Below are 20,321 nucleotides of genomic sequence, written 5' to 3'. Positions count from 1 at the left end.
CACAGTAATCCAAAACCAGAGTTCCCAGTAAAAGGACCCCTAGACGGCTAAGTCCAGTCAAAAGCAACTATGGGGTTGCACTGCTCATCATACTTTCAGGCTGAGGGAGCTGGTGTTTGTCCACAGACACCTTTCCAGGTCATGTGGCCAGCATGACTAAACTGCTTCTAGTGCAACAGAACTTCATGACAGAAATCAGAGCGCACGGAAACGCCGTTTACCTTCCCGTCACAGCTGTACCTATTTATCTACTTGTCAGTGGACTGTATTTCAGAAAACCAACATGGCTGCCATAGCTGTGGTTGCTGAGGGAATGCGAATAGGGCTGGCTGGCTGCTGGCCTTTCATCTGGTCAAATTGTTAGGGCAAGGCTTCAGATAGTACCACCTTTCAAGACCTCAAGAGGTTTGAACAGGTGAAGTCTGTGCTCCAGAGACACCTCATCTTCTTGCCTTCAAGAGGGCCAATCCTTATCTCCCTGCCATATTTCCTGGCTCTGACAGTTCCTCCCTTTGATTTCCACCCACCTGACGAGCACAGGGAAAGCAGACATATGGCTGCTCCAAAGCAGCTCTCCCCAAACCACGTCCCTACCTCTCACCACAAGCCCACACACCCTACCTTCTCCTCCAGGGCCCCCATCCGTTCCTTGAGGTGCAACTGGAGACGTTCGTTGGATTCAGAGAGCAGCTTGTCTACCGTTTCCGAGAGGCGCTTGTTGTGTTCGTCGTTCATTTTCTCCCTTTGGCGTGCCTGTTTTTTGTTTTTAAACAAAGGAGGCAGCAGGCATTGGAGACAGGGCAACAACCCCGCCTCTGTCTTTCTCACTCGCCTCCCAGAAACCTTCACCTCTGATTCCACCTCCCACTGTCTTGCCTTGCTCACATCCAACAGCCCCCTCTTCCTTGCTTGCTTTTACAATGCTTTATTGCCTCTGTATCCACAAAAGCTCTCTAAAATTGGATTCCAGGAAGCTGTCTTACACTGAATCAGACCACTGGTCCATCTAGTTTGGTGTTGTCTACACTGTGTGGCACCAGCTCTCCAGCATTTTGGATAGGGGCCTTTTCCAGCCCTACCTAGAGTTGCCGGGGATTGCACCTGGGCAGGGGCGTCAATTTGAACAAAATATTGGGGGGCCCAGCCCTCCCAGAAGGTTGCCGGAAGGAGTGAGGGAGGCAGGTGAGTGTAGCCCAGAGTGGGGGTCCCCGGCCTGGTAGAGGCTGTGCCGCCTTCCTCCCTCCCTGGCCTGGCCCAGCACTTCCAAAGCCCAGGCAGCTGGGCTCCGGGCGCAGGAGACAGCGTTGCCTGGGCTGAGGATGGCGCTGAGAGGCTGAGCCAGTGGACTCACTAGGGGGCGATGGCAGGCCCAGGAGCAATCCCTTCTGTGGTAGGGCGAAGGGTTCAGGCCAAGGCCATCAGAGGAGAAGAGAGGAGGGCGCGCACCCTGGGAGAAAGGGAGTCAGGTGGATGACCGGGGAGTTTACCTGCACTCTCATGCGGTGGTGGCAGAGAGGGAGGCTGGGGCATCTCATCACAGTCAATGGGGGGGGGGGCCCTGAAAGGGTCTGGGCCCCTTAGAGTTGGTGCCTATGCACCTGGGCTCTGTTACACACAGAGCAAAATGTTCCACCAATGAGCTACTTTATAGTCTTTCTTCCAGTTCCTGGTACCCCACTTTCCCATCAAACTCCTGCCCTGCTTCCCATCATGACCTCACCCGTTGGAGCTCCTGGTTTTTCTCCTCCAGCTGGGCCTCAAGCTGACGCAGGCGCTCCTCAAAATTCCCGTGGCGCTCCTCTGCCTAAATAATAAATATAAATATATAAATTTTATTTATACCCCGCCCTCCCCAGCCAAGGCAGGGCTCAGGGCAGCTAACAACCAATAATAAAAACAAGTTGAATGAATACAACTTAAAAACAAGATTAAAATACAACATTAAAACATTAAAATGCAGCCTCATCACAGGAGGAGAAAGGAAAAAAGAAAGAGGGGGAGGGACTCAAATTGACTCCAAGCCAAAGGCCAGGCGGAACAACTCTGTCTTACAGGCCCTGCGGAAAGAAATCAGATCCTGCAGGGCCCTGGTCTCATGAGACAGAGCGTTCCACCAGGCTGGAGCCAGAGTTGAAAAGGCCCTGGCTCTGGTTGAGGCTAATCTAAGAAGAGAGTGAAGGGGAGTGTTAATCCATGACTCCCATTTGATCCCCTTTTTTCTGATTCCAGCAGGTGTGCCTCATTGCCCACTTCCTCCACCAGCCATGTGGCGCGCTGGCCACTTCCTCCCCATCGCGCAAGTACCTTGTTGAGGGCGGCCACTCGCTGGGCCAGCTGGGCCTCTATCTCAGGTAAGGTCTCGGCCTTCTGGAGGGTCTGCTGAAGCTTCTGCTTGGCATCTTCCAGCCAGTCTTGTAGCTGCCTGTTCTTCTCTTCACTCTGCGCAGGGTAAAAGGTTAAGTCCGATGGCCTTGTCAATGAATGACTTCCAAGCAGTGACCCCAACAAACTTGATACTTTGGACAAGGGAAGGGCAGGGAGCGAACCAGGGAATTTGGGTGCTTTATGCACCTGGAGGGGAACTTAAGCCAGCTTCAGATGCCTGTGCAACTATGGAAGGTGATAAAACAGCCCGGAAATAAGATTTTCCAAGTCCACCAAAGGTGGGCTAGAGGAGTAAGCTGTAGTGAACCTCCATCACTTGGAAGTGCATACACCAGTAGGGACACGCTGGAAAGAGACGGGCAACTTCACAACCACCTGCATGCTTAGGAAGAGTAGAGAGAGGATGCCTGGGACAACCAGGTTTAAGGAGGGAGGTGTTGGGAACAGCCAAGGAGAGGACACAGAAAGACAGGAAGGAAGGGACTCACTTGTCTGTACAGGGATTCCTTACTGGCCAACTCGTTCTCCAGCTTGTCGTTGACATCGTGGAGAGAGGTCGCCTCCCTCTGAGCACTCAGGTAGCGTTTCTCCAGAGTAGTGATCCGCTCTTCCATGTCCTCCCGCTGGGCTAGAGCCTGTCACCCCCCACCAGACAAGAGAAGGGAATGATGGAGAAGTCACACTGGAAACTCCCACATATCTCCTTTAGGTGCCAGTTGTGGAAGAAATGAAGGTTCTCGGTGCCTTAAAAGGTAAAGGTAAAGGGACCCCTGACCATTAGGTCCAGTCGTGGCCGACTCTGGGGTTGTGGCACTCATCTTGCTTTATTGGCCGAGGGAGCCGGTGTACAGCTTCTGGGCCAAGTGGCCAGCATGACTAAGCTGCTTCTGGCGAACAAAAGCAGCGCACGGAAACGCCATTTACCTTCCCGCCGGAGTGGTACCTATTTATCTACTTGCACTTTGACGTGCTTTCGAATTGCTAGGTTGGCAGGAGCAGGGACCGAGCAACGGGAGCTCACCCCGTCGTGGGGATTCGAACCACCAACCTTCTGATCGGCAAGTCCTAGGCTCTGTGGTTTAACCCACAGCACCACCCGTGTCCCTCTCGGTGCCTTGCATGCACTAAATAACATGTGGAGATCTCTCGATCTCTCTCTGTATATTGTCTACTTGAGGGAGCAGCAGTTTGCTGCATTCCTTTGTTAACCCCACCCAGCAATCTTATTGTTGGTCGCTTGAGGTTTTAGTGTAGGGATGGGGAATCTTTGGCTTCCCAGAAGTTACTGGGGTACATCTCCCATCATTCCTGGCCATCAGCCATGCTGGCAGGGGCTGATGGGAGTTGGGAGTCCCACAACATCTGCAAGGCCACAGGTTCCTCATCTCTGCTTTAGTGAAACTGAGGTTTTAGTAGCTTTGAGAGGGAGTACTTATTCGCTTTCCCTACACTGTTCAAAATTTCACCTTCTGTCATACCCCACCTTTGTGTCTTTTTTCCTCTTTTCTAAAACAAAAAGCCCAGATCTGTGAAGCAAGGGATGACCAAACCTTGTGCTCTTGGGAGTCCGCCCTGTTTTTTAGGCAGTGGTTTGGGGTCCAGAGTTGTATTCCGCTGCACAAACAGACCCCCCTCTGTGAGTCGTCAGGCTCCATAGCAAAGCTGGTACCAGTTGTAAGAACAAGCTTCCCACACAAGTGCAGGCATCACTGAGGCCTTAATGCTAGGCCTCTTTTTTGGATTTTGCACACAAATCTCTTGTTTCTAACAAACTGAAAAACCTTTTCTTTTTCTTTATGAGAGACTCTGTGGGCAGACTTTTTAACACACACTGATTAAAATGTGATGTAAACTGCCAGGGAGAAATCACATTAAAATTGCTGTATGTGCGCGTGTGTGTGTAGATCTGCCCATCATCATCTTAAGCCTTTCCTCATGACTGTTTCAGTCACTTGAACATTTTAGTTGTCATTTTTTTCATTTGCCTTTAAACAAAAAAACTCCATAATATTCTTTTGGAGAGAACCAGAAATGTACACACTACAGTACTCTACGTGTGGGTGCCACAGGTTTATATATTGACATTACATTCTGTTTTCCAATCTCTCCTCAATAATTCCCAACACTGAATTTGCCTCTTTTGCGGCCATAACATATTGCTGACATATGAACCGGCCTGGAAATTAAGATCTTTCTCTGAGGTCTTTCTCTGGGTGACCCTACCCTCAGAAATCGGGTGAGCAGCTCTAGGGCTGTAGTAAAGTCAAATTTTTTGGGGGGGAGGAGGAATCAAACCTTTGGAAAGCTGGGGCATAATTTTGTCCCTGAGCCATTATGTGGAAGTTCAGGGGAATGGGGTGTTTACCATGGTACTGTAGCAAAAAATCCACCATCAAACTGCAGGGCTGCCAGGTTTCCTCCAATGGGATTTTCCCTGATGTTGTTATTGTTGTTTTTAAGCTGCCATGACAAGCTCCTCCTTCTGTGGTATTGGGGGCAAAACAGTGGGCAATGTGAAATGCTCCCCTTCCCCTCATTCCAATTCACCAGTTGAGAATTGGGTGGCAAATTGAAAGAGGGCATTCTGAGCCAATGGCTCCCAGAAAAAGGACCTTTTAAGTAATAGCATTTCGACCGATCGAAAGGTCGGCGGTTCGAATCCCTGCGGCGGGGTGCGCTCCTGTCGTTCGGTCCCAGCGCCTGCCAACCTAGCAGTTCGAAAGCACCCCCGGGTGCAAGTAGATAAATAGGGACCGCTTACTAGCGGGAAGGTAAACGGTGTTTCCGTGTGCGGCTCTGGCTCGCCAGAGCAGCGATGTCACGCTGGCCACGTGACCCGGAAGTGTCTGCGGACAGCACTGGCTCCCGGCCTATAGAGTGAGATGAGCGCACAACCCTAGAGTCTGGCAAGACTGGCCCGTACGGGCAGGGGTACCTTTACCCTTTACCTTTATGCAAGTTGGGCACCGGCCTCCTCAAAAAGGCTTGCCTGGCCCCTAAGTTGTAGCCGCGTCAGTCCCTTCTCCTTCCTCGGGGAAAAGCCCGCAAGAGCCACACTCCCTTTAAAGAGTGCACGGAGCGTGTGTGCGGCTCTTGGGGGCTTTTCCCGCCTGCCTCCCGCCTGCATTAGTTCCATAAGACGCACACACATTTCCCCTTACTTTTTAGGAGAGAAAAAGTGCGTCTTATGGAGCGAAAAATATGGTAATAATTATAATGATATGTATGGAGTGTTCCAGCTGTGGCTGTCTACCTCCTTGAGGTCTCGTTGCAGCTTGGCGTTGATCTCTTCAGACTTGATGAGGTCCCGCTGGGCTGTAGCCAGCTCTTCCTCCAGCTCTGCCATCTGCCGGCAAAGCATGGTCAGTCGCTCCTTTAGCTGAGAAAGCTCTCCTCGCTGGCGCTCCAACACCTCCTCCAGCTCCGATTCCCGGCCCCCGCGCCCCAACTCAAGGGATCCATTGGCCTGAGAAACAGAAGGAAGGGAAAGGGATTATGGCATGCCACAAACACTGTCCCTGCCAAAAAAGCTGGAAAACATCTTCATGTATGCGACAACGGCCACGAGAGTTCTAATAGCACAAGGATGGAAGAATGAAGAAACCCCAACTAAAGAATCATGGCAAGAAAAAATGACGGACTATGCAGAACTGGCAAAACTGACTTATAAGCTACGGGACAAGGATAACTGTGACTTTAAAGATGAACGGGAACCCTTTACAAAGTATTTGAAGATGCAACAAAGCGAACTGGACTCCTTGGCTGGCTTTGAATAAACATTCACAAACTTTTTATTGATAATAATCAGCTGAATAGTTTGAGGATCTATACAACTTTGTAACATGCAGAAATCAGCATTGTCAGAGAAATCAAAGAATGGAACTGAGGGAAGTCGGGGGGTGGGGGTGGGTGGGTTTTGTGTGGGAGGGCGGGGGGAGGGAGGAAAAATGGGGGGGGGGAATAAGGATGATATGTTTCTGGATATGTTTTGTTTTAATTTTGAACAAACAAACAAACAAACACTGTCCCTGCCAAACTCACTGAAACAAGCAAGCATCCATAGCCACCTCCCACAGGCAAACAAACCCCTCACACAAGAGAAGAGCTGGGGAAAGTCCATGCCCTTTGCCTATATTTCCCTTCCGCACCACTTACACAAATCTGGGAGTCTCCCTCTTTGCTGGGGTCGTCCAGGCCGGATCGGCGTCGGGCAAGCTGCTCTCGAAGGGAAAGAGACTGAAGACAGGAAGAGGAAGAAAAGGAAGGAGAAGATGCACTAGTGTTTAAAATGAAAAACAAAAAGCCGTTTTTATTTTATACAAGTATTTATGTCTGCGACAACAGCAGTGCGGATACTACTGGCCCAGAGATAGAAAGAAGACAAAGTTTCGACCAGAGACGAATGGCTGATGAAGATGATGGACTATGCCGAAATGGCAAAATTGACTGGGAAAATCAGAAACCAGGAAGAGAAGAAATTAAAGAAGGAATGGCCAAAAATTATAATGTATTTATAAACTAAAAACTTTGGCAGGATTTGAGTAATGTTTGTAATGTACAAAAAAACTATGGTAAAAATGGATTGTTATTTTTAAAAATAAAGAAAATAAGGGAAGCAGTTGAAAAAAGGTTGATAATGGTAACAATGGAAGGGCAGAGGGGAGTTGAAGGATTCAGAGAATCCCAAATGACGATGTTGAAGTTTAATGTTTGAATTTAAATTTGTTATGTAAAAAAAATGAAAAAAATAAAAATGAAATGAAAAATAAAATTGAGGAATGAGAGGCAGGTGGCAATCAGAGTAGGGCAACAATAGTCCCTTCAGCTGTAGTAGGAAATCATTCCAGTCTGGGGAACCTATTGCCCATGTTAAATGTCAGCCGTTGCGCTGCACCAAAATGTGTGATGTTAGCATGCCAAATGCATATATAAAGGGTTAATGTTTTATTACGTTTTTATATGTGTTGGAAGCTACCCAGAGTGGCTGGGGGAACCCAGCTAGATGGGTGGGGTATAAATAATACTGACAACAACAACAACAACAACAACAACAACAACAACAACAACAAAGGTAAAGGTAAAGGACCCCTGGACGGTTAAGTCCAGTCAAAGGTGACTATGGGGTTGCGGCGCTCCTCTCGCTTTCAGGCGGGGGAGCCGGCCTTTGTCCACAGACAACTTTCTGGGACATGTGGGCAGTATGACTAAACTGCTTCTGGCACAACAGAACACCATGACGGAAACAGGAGTGCACGTAAACACCATTTACCTTCCCGCTGCATCGGTACCTATTTATCTACTTACACGGGCATGCTTTCGAACTGCTAGGTTGGCAGGAGCTGGGACAGAGCAACGGGAGCTCACCCTATCACAGGGATTCAAACTGCCAACCTTCTGATCGGCAAGCCCAAGGGGCTCAAGACCACAGTGCTACCTGCATAGGAAGATGGTCCCTAGGTACAGACGACTCCCCACTTGCATGGGGGTTATGTTCCGGGCCCCTGTGTGCTTAAGTGAAATTGCGTAAAGTGGGGAGCACCCTTCCTGCCACTCTCTCTTCTAGCCATACCAAAAATACTGTATCCAAAAATCACAAATAGAATTGAAGCTCTGGGGCCAGCAGAAGGCTGGAGGATACACGGGAAAGCAGTTGCTGCTGTGGTGCTACCCCACAATCAGCTGTTAGGTGGGGAGGCTGAGCAGCAGTGAGCCACAAGGACTCTCCAGCTCTCTCCTGTCATTTCCGGGTTTGAATTTAATTATTTCCTGGCACTGTGCATATACGTGATTGCACTCAAGTAAAATGCACGTAAATGGGGGGCAGGGAGCGGGAAATGCCTGCATCTACTTTGGACCTCCATCAGCATTCGTAGAGAGAGTCTGTGTGCAAGTCAGTAAAGGACCATTAAGTATGAGAGGCAGGGCCTGGTCGGTGGTGGTGCCTGAACAGCAGGATTCTCTTCCAAGAGAGACTCACCTATCTCCTTCATGAATGAGGCATGGAATTTTGTTCCAAGACCAATCCCCTACATCGACTTGCAAGCTGCATCCAGTTATGCCCCTTCCCTGCTTATCTCTGGGGGTTGCCGTGTCAGTAACGCACACCAGCATCCACAAACCCACGGTCCCCTTGTGGGGAATCTCAGCTCGCAAACCTCTGGGAATCGCCGGCTGAGTCTGGCTCACAGTAGTGCCTGAGGGTCACAGCACACATCTCAACCAACCTCCCGCTGCAGGCGGGAGCAGAATCTCCTTCCTACCTCCTGATTGGACATCTCCAGCTCCTCCTCCAATACTGCAACCCGCTCTAACGCCACTCGCAGCCGTTCTCGGACCTGCCGTGCACCAGAGAGAGAGTCGAAGAGGCGTTAGTCAGGCAGGAGAGAAACAGCCACCTTCCTTCATCCCCACAGTCCCTGCCTCCCCCAGTATGCAACTCTGCTAACCATGGTATTTTCACACCTTTGGCAACAGACCAGATTTTCCCCTAACCACGTACTGCTTCCCCGATGGTCTCGTGCTGGCTTCTGCACTTTGTTCAAGCCAGCAGAAATAGTAGTGGCTGGTGGCAGAAAAGCTGCAGTTATGATTTAAATATGGCACAAGTGACACTTCCCCTGAAGCAGGGATGGGGAAACCTTGCCAGTGCTGTTCAAATACAACTCCCATCATTGCTGACTATTGGGCCATGCTGGCTGGGGCTGATGGGAGTTGAAGTCCAACAGCATCTGCAGGCCACAGGTACCCAGGGTTCAAAATGAGCCGGGCGCCAGGCAGATTTTGCACCTGGCTTTCGACCACCTGCAACCAAGTGAAGATGCCTGGGCACTGGGATGGTGGCTGACATCTCCACCACCAGGGGATCATTGGATCTGGACTGTTTTCACACACTAACACCCCATCCCGTAGAATTCTATCCATTATATTTTATCTGCACGATTGGAAGGAATTTCTGGGACCAAATTGGTTTTTCTGTGTAGCCTGAGGAGGAGCAGTCGCCATTAAGGAAGAGAAGTCGGAATAGGCCAATATATATGTGAACTATCCCTGAATCAAGTGACTTTTCTTCTTTAACTTCTCAAAGCCCTTAACCTAGCCCAAGGTTGTCGTCTGAACTAGCCGGATGTTTAACTGAGAATCAATCACAATCAGTCCATCGTTTGAAAAGCAAGACTTTAGAGCTGTTTTGCTCCAAAATGGCAACTTGACCTTATGTTTTGGAGACTGCAACCTTGGTTTAAGGTAAAGGGACCCCTGACCATTAGGTCCAGTAGTGGCCGACTCTGGGGTTGCGGCGCTCTTCTCGCTTTATTGGCTGAGGGAGCCGGCATACAGCTTCCGGGTCATGTGGCCAGCATGACTAAGCCGCTTCTGGTGAACCAGAGCAGCACACGGAAACGCCGTTTACCTTCCCGCTGGAGCGGTACCTATTTATCTACTTGCACTTTGATGTGCTTTCGAACTGCTATGTTGGCAGGAGCAGGGACAGAGCAACGGGAGCTCACTCTGTCACGAGGATTCGAACCGTCGACCTTCTGATCGGCAAGCCCTAGGCTCTGTGGTTTACCCCACAGCGCCACCCGTGTCCCTAACCTTGGTTTAAGGAGCCATTATTGTCCCCTGGCTTATATATCTTATCTGAGTTTCTAACACTGCAGGTACCCAGGCTTGGCACCTGGGGCAAATTCCTAGAACACCCCCACAAGCCCAGCTCCACTGCCTTGTCAAGAGTTGCTCTGCCCTCTCTTCACCTTCTCGTCCAGGGCCTTGTGATGCTCAAAGAGAGACTTGAGGGCCTTCAGCACTTCCACCTCGCTGGAGACACCGGCCGGCGACTGGGCCTGCCGCTTCACCACCGTCATGCGGAGGGAGCGTTCGTGTCGCGATACAAGGCATTCCAGGTGTTCTAGCAGCAACTAGGGAGAAGAGACAGACAGATATAGTGTTGCTTGAGGATTGATGGAGATATAGAGAGGCTGCAGGTACATAGCTAGGGATGGACAGGGACCCAAATCTCAACAGCCACAGATTGTAACGCAGATCCTTCTCTGCTTTTCTAAAATGGCCTCCTCTGCCAAATGGCCACTTTTGTGCCAAACAGGGGTGCAGGGAGTGAGTTCTCAACAAGCAGAGATGGGGGCGGGAGGGGGGAAGCAGTTTTGCTATCACATGTGGTGGGAGGTTCTATCAGTGAAAATAACAACAGAAGGGGGAATGAAAGAGCGTTCCTACCCTAAAAGGGGGGGAAACAGACCTTGGGGAAAAAGAAAAGAACACCCCATAAGGAACATAAAAATAACAGGCCTCTAATTTAATGCAACAGACCAAAAAAACAGCAACCCCAGAATGATTAGTACACAAATTATGAATCTGTCAGAACATTCAATAAGCAGTGACAAACACTCCAGTGTGCTTTGAAAACCAATCTTAATGTGACTGCACACATGATCCAAGTTCATTAAATGCAAATGCACCACAGAAGAAGCAAATAAAAGAATATGCAGCTGGAAGAATGTTGCAACTGGAAGTTGCGACAAACTTCACACGCTCCAATTACAGAGTTAACTTTAGAAATTCTCATAGGCAAACCAGAAGTCAAGAGTGGTGAACCAGAGCAATGAAAATCTTCTCAATGCAGTGCCCTTCAACGTAAGTGCAAGAAAACCTATTTTGCTTGTCCCTTTGAATGAATCAGACAGATCAAGTACTCAGCTATGGTCAGCTTCTGACTGACAATATGGCCTGACTAACATTCAGCCACGGTTTATTCAATTATGGTTTATTAAACAATGGCTTAGCATTATGAGTGAGCCCTGCCTAGTAGCTTAACTGAAACCATGGTTTGTTGTTGGCTTATGAAACTTGATTCAATACAATACAATACAAATACCGTTACTGGCATTATAAGTTAAGACATTTCAAATCACTGGGATAAATTTAAAAGGGACAGGAGTGAGGCTGTCGAGGGTCACAAGGCACTTGATTGTTCCGCTTCACCCTAGAGGGATGATTCATTAAGAACCCTTTTGGGTAAGACGGAGAATAAAAAGGAAGCCACTGAGGCAGTAATGTCCTTGTCCCTATCCGCTAGGAGGAACCTCATCTGTTTGCAGAGTCTGCTGTGCAAAGGGCAGTCCAAGAGAATATGGTCCAGTGAATCTGGTATTCCCTGATTGCAGGCACACAGGCGGGCTTGATAAGGAATCTGCGAGTATCTAGCTGTGGTCACTGCGGAGGGGAAAGCATTTAGTCTTGCGAGCATAAAAGCTCTTCGTTGGGAAGGAAGTAGTAGGTCTTTTAGTTAATTCATTTAAGCTGTGTTTAGGAAGACCCCAAAATTGTAGGCAGCCCTACATTGCACGTGAACTCACCAGACTGCAAAGGCACAAGGCAGAGAGCAGCTGGAAATCAAAACAAGCTTCGGATAAACAAGTCATTTTTTGTTGGATCATCGTGGGACAACTCATGCTTAACTCACGCCTGAGTGTTATCTGTGAACCAAGCCTATGCACAGTGGTGGATCTACTGTAAGGTACCTTTATGGTTTCATCAGCAGCTTCCTTTGAGCGAGTTCTTCCCTAGTAAGCTTTCCAACAGCTTTGCTGCAGAAGAAGAACTTACCAGTGAGGGATGGTGGTGGAAGTACTAGGCTCCGCTCAATTTGAGTTGCCTGGCTGGCCTTGAAAACAGGCCAGGTAAGTGAGATTGGTAAATCCACAGTACCCTAATTCCTGTTCCATCTGAGCTTTGGGCCCAAGCCTTCTGTTTCCTGCTGCAGCAAAAACAGTTGAGCAGGAGATACCTCATTTCTCCCCCTAAAGCCATCTGTCCAAAAAGGATGTTCAACTGCTGCCAAAACATCAAGATCCCACCATCCTCCCACATCCACCTCTTAAAAATCTCACATAAACCAGTCTTCCCCAAACTGGTACCCTCTGGAACTTTTGGGGTGAGGCAAATGGGAGTTGTCTATCAAAACGTCTGGGTACAACCAGGCTGGGGATTTCTGGGAGAGACTCTGTAACATGAACACACAAAACGCGGCACTGTCAGGCAAGTTCTGGATTCCAAAGCAAAGTTGAGAGCCTTCCCCTGCTCACCCGTGTGTTGTTCCGTTCTGCCTTCAGCTCCGAGATCTCCTCCTCTCGCTCTGACAGCTGTTCCCGGCATAAGTTCAACTCCTTAGTAAGCGCTGCAAATTCCTGGTGGGGAGGAGAACAAGTGGTTGTGAGGTGGAGAGGCAATGGAGGAGAATTTAAGGTTCTCTGGCCTCAATTTGCTGCATTAATCTGGAGCGTGGCTTCCCCCGCTTGCTTTCTTTAAAGCGTCCTGAGAACATTGGCCCCCAGTGGAATTTCCATTCGGGACAACTATACTGTTCAACCGCTAGATGGAGCCAGCCATATGGACCAAGCTTACTACAGTACTGTGTTTCATACCAAAGCTCAGACTTGGCAACTTTACCTGAAAGCAGTGGTATTTATTAATGTTTTCAGAATCCCCTTTCAATCCCAGTAACACACCACACACTTCAAATTTGGTTGTTTTGTTTTAAATCTCTAGGCCAAAACAGATGTGACACAGGAGATTCAAGTTTAGGCCTTCCCATGTTTTTGGAAAACTTAACAGCCAGTGGAGGAGAAGGAAAAGATAAGAAGACAAGTCATATTAGGGCAGTGGTGAGGTGGTGGGGAAGACAGACCCTCCAAGTGTTCCTATTTTCCAGAGATGGGCCCAGATTTTCAGAAGCCATCCCAGTTTCTGATTTGATGCCGTAGTGTCCCACTGTTCCTTATGACATCCCTATCTTCATCGGAGAAATGCTGTAGGGTATGGAATAGGATATCCCCATTTTTGTCTGAGAAATGTTGGAGAGTATGGAATAGGATGTCACTATTTTCATCAAAGAAATGTTGGAGGGCAAGGGAAGGCGATACACACACACACACACACACACACACACACACATCAAATAACAGAAAATTAAACAAAAAGAAAGAAAAAAAAGAAAAAGCATTTCAGCAATGGGGGGGGGGGAGAAATGAAAAAAGAAACGAAAAAATCCTCAAAAACAAGCATTTTCAAATACACTTCTTCATAGGGAGTACAAGACATCTTTTTTCAACTTCTGGCTTGACTCCTTGATTCCTAACATGACTTCCTGCTTCCCGTGAATATACCTGACTATTCCTTTTCCTAAATATCTGTATTCAATAGGTAAGTCTGTGGAGAAACAGTCTGGTTGCCAGTGGGATTTTAATCTACGCTGAGCCAAGTGATATTCTGGGAACCGCCATTTTTCATATATTTTATAAAAACATCCCATTCTTTCCTTATTCTCTCCTTTGAATGATTTCTTATTGAGTCTGTAAGTTTAGCCAATTCTAAGTATTCACTTAATTTTAGCACTGGAAAATAAATATTATACCAACAAGGGAAGGCGATATTTAACCATTTCCCAGTTGACAGAGGGCAGGTGAGAACCCCTAAATAAACTAATAAATGAGGACAGAGACAAAGTGCTAGTCTACCCTGTCCCAAACCGAGGCAGAAATGTTGCTATCAAAGTTGGACTATCATCTCCTATTGGGCCATCTTCATAAAATTAGTTTTCCAGTCCAATCCACTGGTCTAACACAAGGCATCACTACCCCTAATCCCACAATACATCTTTCCAACACCTCCAACGTTTTCCTTTAAATCCCCCAGGACAGTGAATCTTCACACTAGCCAGTCAGTTGCTTGCTCGCGCTACTGAAAATCTTACGGTGCATGTACAAATTAAAGCTCTCTCCATCCTCACTTAATCTCCACAAACAAAATCTGTGAAATAAGTTAGGACTGAGAGACAGTGGCTGGACCAAGGTCACCCAATGAGTTTCATGGCTGAGTGGAGATTAGAACCCTGGTCTCCCAGATCCCCGTCCGACACACTAACCGCTAGGCCACCCTGCTTTGTGCATAGGAGATTTCTACTGCAAACACCCAGAGCTAGTTTTACTGGAGCTTGACTGTGCTAATCTTTTCTAGCCTCCCTGACTCCACTGTTTAACCACACTGGCATCCTCCTGGGCTTGCTTGTACCTCTTCTAATCCATGTATGAATTCTGAGGCTCTACTACAGCGGTTTTAAATTGCCTCCAAGCTTCCTGAAAGGATATGAGCCTCCTAATTGCAGTTCCAGTTCTCTTTAGCCAATTCCCTCTCTTGATAAAATTTCTCCTTTCGAAATTAAGTGACTGTTGGACACTCTGGGCCATTTCCCACTCTCCTGCGTTTAATTTGATAGCGTTGTGGTCATCATCTCCAAGCAATTCAACAACACTTGCAACTGGTGCTAGACCTGACACCACCAAGAAGACTCAACCGTTGACCCTTCTCTCGTCTGCTTCATGACTAACTGTTCCAAAATACAATAACTCATTGTATCTAGAAATAGTCTTTTGTCACTGCGTGAATTTACATTCATCCAGTCAATTTGAGGGTAGCTGGAAGTCATCCATTATCACACTTCAGCTGTCTCCCTGATATTCTTACTTCATCTGAGAAACAATGCTCCTGTTTTTCTGAGTCCAACGAGAGTCTTTTGTAAAAAAAAAAATACCCACACTATACTGATTTCGATTCAGTTCATATAACTATCCATTATGGATAACGTTTTCTTCTGCCGTTCTCTGGCCACTTTGTATATTTGCAAGGTTAGCATCCCTTATGAAGCACTTAAAAGGAGGGATGGAGAACCTGTGGCCTTCAGGTGTCGTTGGACTCCAATACCCATCAGTGCAAACCAGCATGGTCAATATTCAAGAATCATGAGAGTTGTAGTTCAACAACACCTACAGAGCTGCAGGTCCCCCACCCCTGGCCTAACGTTTCAGAGACTGCAGGATTGCTATAACTGTTCCTCGAAAACACAATACAGTGGTGCCCCGCAAGACGAATGCCTCGCAAGACGAAAAACCCGCTAGACGAAAGGGTTTTCCGTTTCGGAGGCGCTTCGCAAGACAAATTTCCCTATGGGCTTGCTTCGCAAGACGAAAATGTCTTGCGAGTCTCGCCATTTTTCCCCGCTCCCCCCCCTTTTTGAAAGCCGCTAAGCCGTTAATAGCCTTTTAACAGCTTAGCCGCTAAGCCTTTAATAGCCGCTAAGCCGCTAAATCGCTAATAGTGCTAATCCGCTTAGCCGCTAATGGGGTTGCTTCGCAAGACGAAAAAACCGCTAGACGAAGAGAATCACGGAACGGATTCTTTTCGTCTTGCGAGGCACCACTGTACAGTGGTACCTCGGGTTACATACGCTTCAGGTTACAGACTCCGCTAACCCAGAAATAGTACCTCGGGTTAAGAACTTTGCTTCAGGATGAGAACAGAAATCGTGCTCCAGCGGCACGGCGGCAGGAGGCCCCATTAGCTAAAGTGGTCTTCAGGTTAAGAACAGTTTCAAGTTAAGAACGGACCTTCGGAACGAATTAAGTTCTTAACCCGAGGTACCACTGTATTCCAGAGGTAATTTTATAATATTCAACTATTTTATCTGTGCTGCGGGAAAAAAACAACCCCAAATTCTGCACATGGAATGAGGGCAACATATGAAGATAATTAACACGAAATGCCTCATATTATCTACATATGCTGAAACAGCTATCTGAACACGCCCATCGAGAAAATAAAGTTAAGTGCTTTATACTATCCTTTGTATGTTTTAAATTATATACCTTGATAAATATTGAACTGGTTTTAAAAGCCCACAAACTTGTGTTTAAGTCGTATCACCCCAGCTATCCAGATTCCCCCCCCCCCCCTCATGCTTCTCCCTGCCCTTTTTGGCTAGAACTGCCAATAAATACATTTTCAGGCTCTTCTTTGCTTCTCTGAGATTTAGGACTTACTTTGAAGCCAGACAGGGAAGGTGGGTGGGTGGGGAAGAGGCAACTTGACATTTTCTGAATTCTAATATAGAGCCATTGGATTCCATCACAGCTATGTGGATTTTCAGGGCTCTTGGAGTTAATCAGGTCTTCCATTCCCTATGTAATCCTTAAATTAAGGTTTTGGGGATATTCAAAAAGATCAGGCAGATGATTAGCCCATCCTAACTTATTATGTTTCTATTGCTATTTTAACTGCTGGTCATCTCTGCTTCCCGATTTAGTTTCGAAGTGAAGAAGAAAATTGCAAATGTATTCACTTTTGTAACATACTGGTGATTTTATAACCTCCCATCATACCACCCCTCATTCTTCTGACCTGCATAAAAAAGCCCCTCACTTATTAATCATCATCATCATCATCATCATCATTATTAAAGAAAGAATAGGAGCAACATTTTCTTAACCGATTAACCCGGCTGCAATCCTATACAACTCACCTGGGAGAAAATTCCATTGAATTCAATGGGACTTACTTCTGAGCAGAAATGCATCAGATTGCACTTTAAATATTTAGATGAGAGTCGATAGTTATATTAACAAAGCCTGAATACAAGTGTTTTTATAATATACTGAAGGAAGAGTGAGACTACTAATTGATACATAAGCAAAAGCTACTTCTCTTTCAATACAGTATCTTCCTCTTCGTTCTCTATTACACTTGTACCAGAACCAAGAATGGTTTTCAAATAAGTATACCCTTATTTCTTAGTTATGACCCTAACCCAATGCTGTGATCCTTAGCTATGACCCTAACCCCAATCCAACCCCAATTGTTTTCTTGGATTAGTCAACCATGGCTTTTGTTGGCTAATCTACTGATTAAAGTTTAGAATACTAGCTAACTACCTTTTTTAAAAAAAGGTTCCAAAAATGCATGGGCAAAAAATATGTATCATTATACAGTGGTGCCTTGGTTCTCAAACACCTTGGTACTCAAACGCCTTGGTTCCCAAACGGCGAGAACCTGGAAGTGAGTGTTCCAGTTTTCGAACGTTTTTTGGAAGCTGAACATCTGATGCGGCTGTAGGCTATTGTTTCTTGGGCGCCTGCACCAATCAGAAGCTGCACCTTGGTTTTCAAACATTTCAAGAAGTCAAACAGACTTCAGGAATGATTAAGTTTGGCACTTTTGTTTTTGCTTCTTATTTATTTGTTTTTTAGGCTTTTTTGATTATTTTGTTTTTGTGACTGTGTGGAAGCCAGTTCAGCTACTGATGATTGATTGATTGATTGATTGATTGTGTGACTGTGGAAATGGATAAAAGCCCCCTGTCCAAACAAGTAAGGAAAAAATAACAATTTTGATTTTTATCATCTATATTACTGTCTTATTTATTTTATAGTACAGTACATTGATTATTGCTTTCATTTTATGGATCAATGCTCTTGTTAGTAAAATTCATTGTTGCTGTTTTAGGGGTTATTTTTAAAAGTCTGGAACAGATTAACCTGTTTTGCCTTACTTTCTATAGGAAAGCATGCCTTGGTTTTGGAACGCTTTGGTTTTAGAATGGACTTCCGTAACGGATTAAGTTTAAGTTTGAGAACCAAGGTACCACTGTATTAGTAATGACATCGTTGTTACTATCCAATACGTGCCTGCGGCTGACAGAATCACATCTCTGCCATAGACGTACTGGCTGCGCAAATGAGGTTTTGGGTGCATCCAAAAAGGTTTTGGATTTTAGCAGGTACTTACTACACAAAATCTAGAAAAATAATATACATTCCACACAATAAGAGGAAGTCAAGAGCACTTCTATACTTCTCAAAACACATTATCTATATTAAGGATGGGGAAATCATTCTGGCCCAGGGGGTCAGATATTTATCTCCCCACCCCTATACCATGAGCCAACTTTGATAGTGGGCAGGATAACCAACCAGTCATTTACCTGAACTCATAATGAAACCAGGCAATTGACAGGGAGTTATCCCACCCACCTGTCAAAGTTGGCCCACGAGGGTTGCAGGAGTGGCCAAGCAGAACTGAATTCTCTGACCACCAGCTGATGGTCAGTGAGCTCATTCCTGCCTTCTGAGAAGACCATTCCAGCACATTCCCCATGCAGAACTAGTTTGTTCTGCCGAGACCACATAACACCAGTCTTGAAAGACCTACATTGGCTCCCAGTATGTTTCCGAGCACGATTCAAAGTGTTGGTGCTGACCTTTAAAGCCCTAAACGGCCTCGGTCCAATATATCGGAAGGAGTGTCTCCACCCCCATCGTTCTACCCGGACACTGAGGTCCAGCGCCGAGGGCCTTCTGACGGTTCCCTCATTGCGAGAAGTGAGGTTACAGGGAACCAGGCAGAGGGCCTTCTCAGTAGTGGCACCTGCCCTGTGGAACGCCCTCCCACCAGATGTCAAAGAGAACAACAACTACCAGACTTTTAGAAGACATCTGAAGGCAGCCCTGTTTAGGGAAGCTTTTAATGTTTGATGCATTACTGTATTTTAATATTGTGTTGGAAGCCGCCCAGAATGGCTGGGGAAGCCCAGCCAGATAGGCAGGGTATAAAAAATAAATTATTATTATTATTATTATTATTATTATTATTATTATTATTATTATTATTATTCTGAACAGTATTGACCTGTGCACGCATCAGCTGGGTAACTCAACTTGTTTTCTGCAGGCCTCGACTCAGCAACCAGTCAATCCAGTCGTGTCTCTACCTGCGCCGCACTGGACATCACATAAGGAATCAGTTGTGAAGTTGATGGCCATGATTTTTTTTGGGGGGGGGGCGCGCCTCATGGACCAAATGTGAATACCTGATGGGCCAAATCTGGACCCCAGCCCAAAGACTCCCCATGTCTGATCCATATAAGCTCACTGTGATTTATCCCTGATTCGCACCCATCCCTACCCATTACTGCCTATGCTCCTAACAAGGCAAAACATGACTTTTCTGTGTTCCTTTCCATCAGTTTCCCTTGGCACCCTGAAATAATAATAAGGAGTTACTTCTAAGATGGAATCACAGCACCTAAAAAGTCATCCAGGACTCTACCCAACCCCATCTCCTACATCTGTAGCTGACATCTGAGTTTCCAGAAGGCGCCAGCATCGAAATGGCATTAAAAAGTCAAACTTGCTACCTATGAGTAATGAGTTGGTGGTTTAACATCTGCGAGCAGGAACACTGAAGGGGTGTGGTGGTAGAAGGGAATCTAGCAAAAGAAAAAAACCTGCAGCTGCTGTAACCCTCCTACAGTTCCTTGTGTATGTCGTGTCTTTTAAGATTGTAAGCCTGAGGGCAGAGACTGTATTTTTCTTCTTGGTGATCTGTAAGCCGCTCTCGGAGCCTTTTTTAATTTTTTTGGCTGAAGAGTGGGATAAAAGTTCCTTAAATAAATGAATATAGCCCCATCTGCACTTTAGCATCACGGTAATGATGTTCGAATCCCCGCGGCGGGGTGCGCTCCCGTTGCTCGGTCCCAGCGCCTGCCAACCTAGCAGTTCGAAAGCACCCCCGGTAGATAAATAGGGACCGCTTACCAGCGGGAAGGTAAATGGCGTTCCGTGTGCTGCGCTGGCTCACCAGATGCAGCTTGTCACGCTGGCCACGTGACCCGGAAGTGTCGCCGGACAGCGCTGGCCCCAGGCCTCTTAAGTGAGATGGGCGCACAACCCCAGAGCCTGTCAAGACTGGCCCGTACGGGCAGGGGCACCTTTACCTTTACCTTTAATGATGTAGAATGAACAAGGCTGGATCCTTCATTGCTCCTCAGAATGAATCTATATACCTGAGGCAGGACTCAATCTGTCCGAACCATGAAAAATGTCCCAGACTCTCTCACGTCCAGAACATCCCCTTTCCAATACTACAACTATGCCTGGTGTGGGGAACCTATAGACCTCAAGATCAGACCCAAAAAGCATGGCCAATGGCCAGGGATGATGGAAGTTGTAGTTCAGCAAGATCTGGAAGGTCAAAGGTTCCCCACACTTAAACCGTACCATCCCTTTCTGGGATGCAGAGTACAGTGGTACCTC

At 46.8% G+C, this 20,321-nt stretch overlaps 1 protein-coding gene across 15 annotated transcripts in view; it reads right to left on the bottom strand.

Annotated features, from left to right (window-relative positions):
- Positions 1-20,321, bottom strand: part of PPFIA3 (PPFI scaffold protein A3) — a 61,428-nt gene that overhangs the window by 24,971 nt on the left and 16,136 nt on the right. For 14 of the 15 annotated variants that reach the window (XM_028751744.2, XM_028751742.2, XM_028751745.2 and 11 more), the window contains exons 3-11: positions 12,486-12,587; positions 10,137-10,301; positions 8,646-8,720; positions 6,541-6,621; positions 5,639-5,851; positions 2,874-3,020; positions 2,305-2,439; positions 1,721-1,804; positions 622-753 (exon numbers count right to left, since the gene is read on the bottom strand). In XM_028751744.2, the coding sequence (XP_028607577.2) occupies positions 622-753; positions 1,721-1,804; positions 2,305-2,439; positions 2,874-3,020; positions 5,639-5,851; positions 6,541-6,621; positions 8,646-8,720; positions 10,137-10,301; positions 12,486-12,587 (1,134 nt within the window). The remainder of the gene's footprint in view (positions 1-621; positions 754-1,720; positions 1,805-2,304; positions 2,440-2,873; positions 3,021-5,638; positions 5,852-6,540; positions 6,622-8,645; positions 8,721-10,136; positions 10,302-12,485; positions 12,588-20,321) is intronic. The other variant, XM_028751748.2, reaches the window with a different exon arrangement.

Source organism: Podarcis muralis, chromosome 13 (assembly GCF_964188315.1).
Source record: "Podarcis muralis chromosome 13, rPodMur119.hap1.1, whole genome shotgun sequence".
NCBI classification, from domain to species: domain Eukaryota; kingdom Metazoa; phylum Chordata; class Lepidosauria; order Squamata; family Lacertidae; genus Podarcis; species Podarcis muralis.
This window is presented reverse-complemented; position numbering and strand designations above follow the sequence as displayed.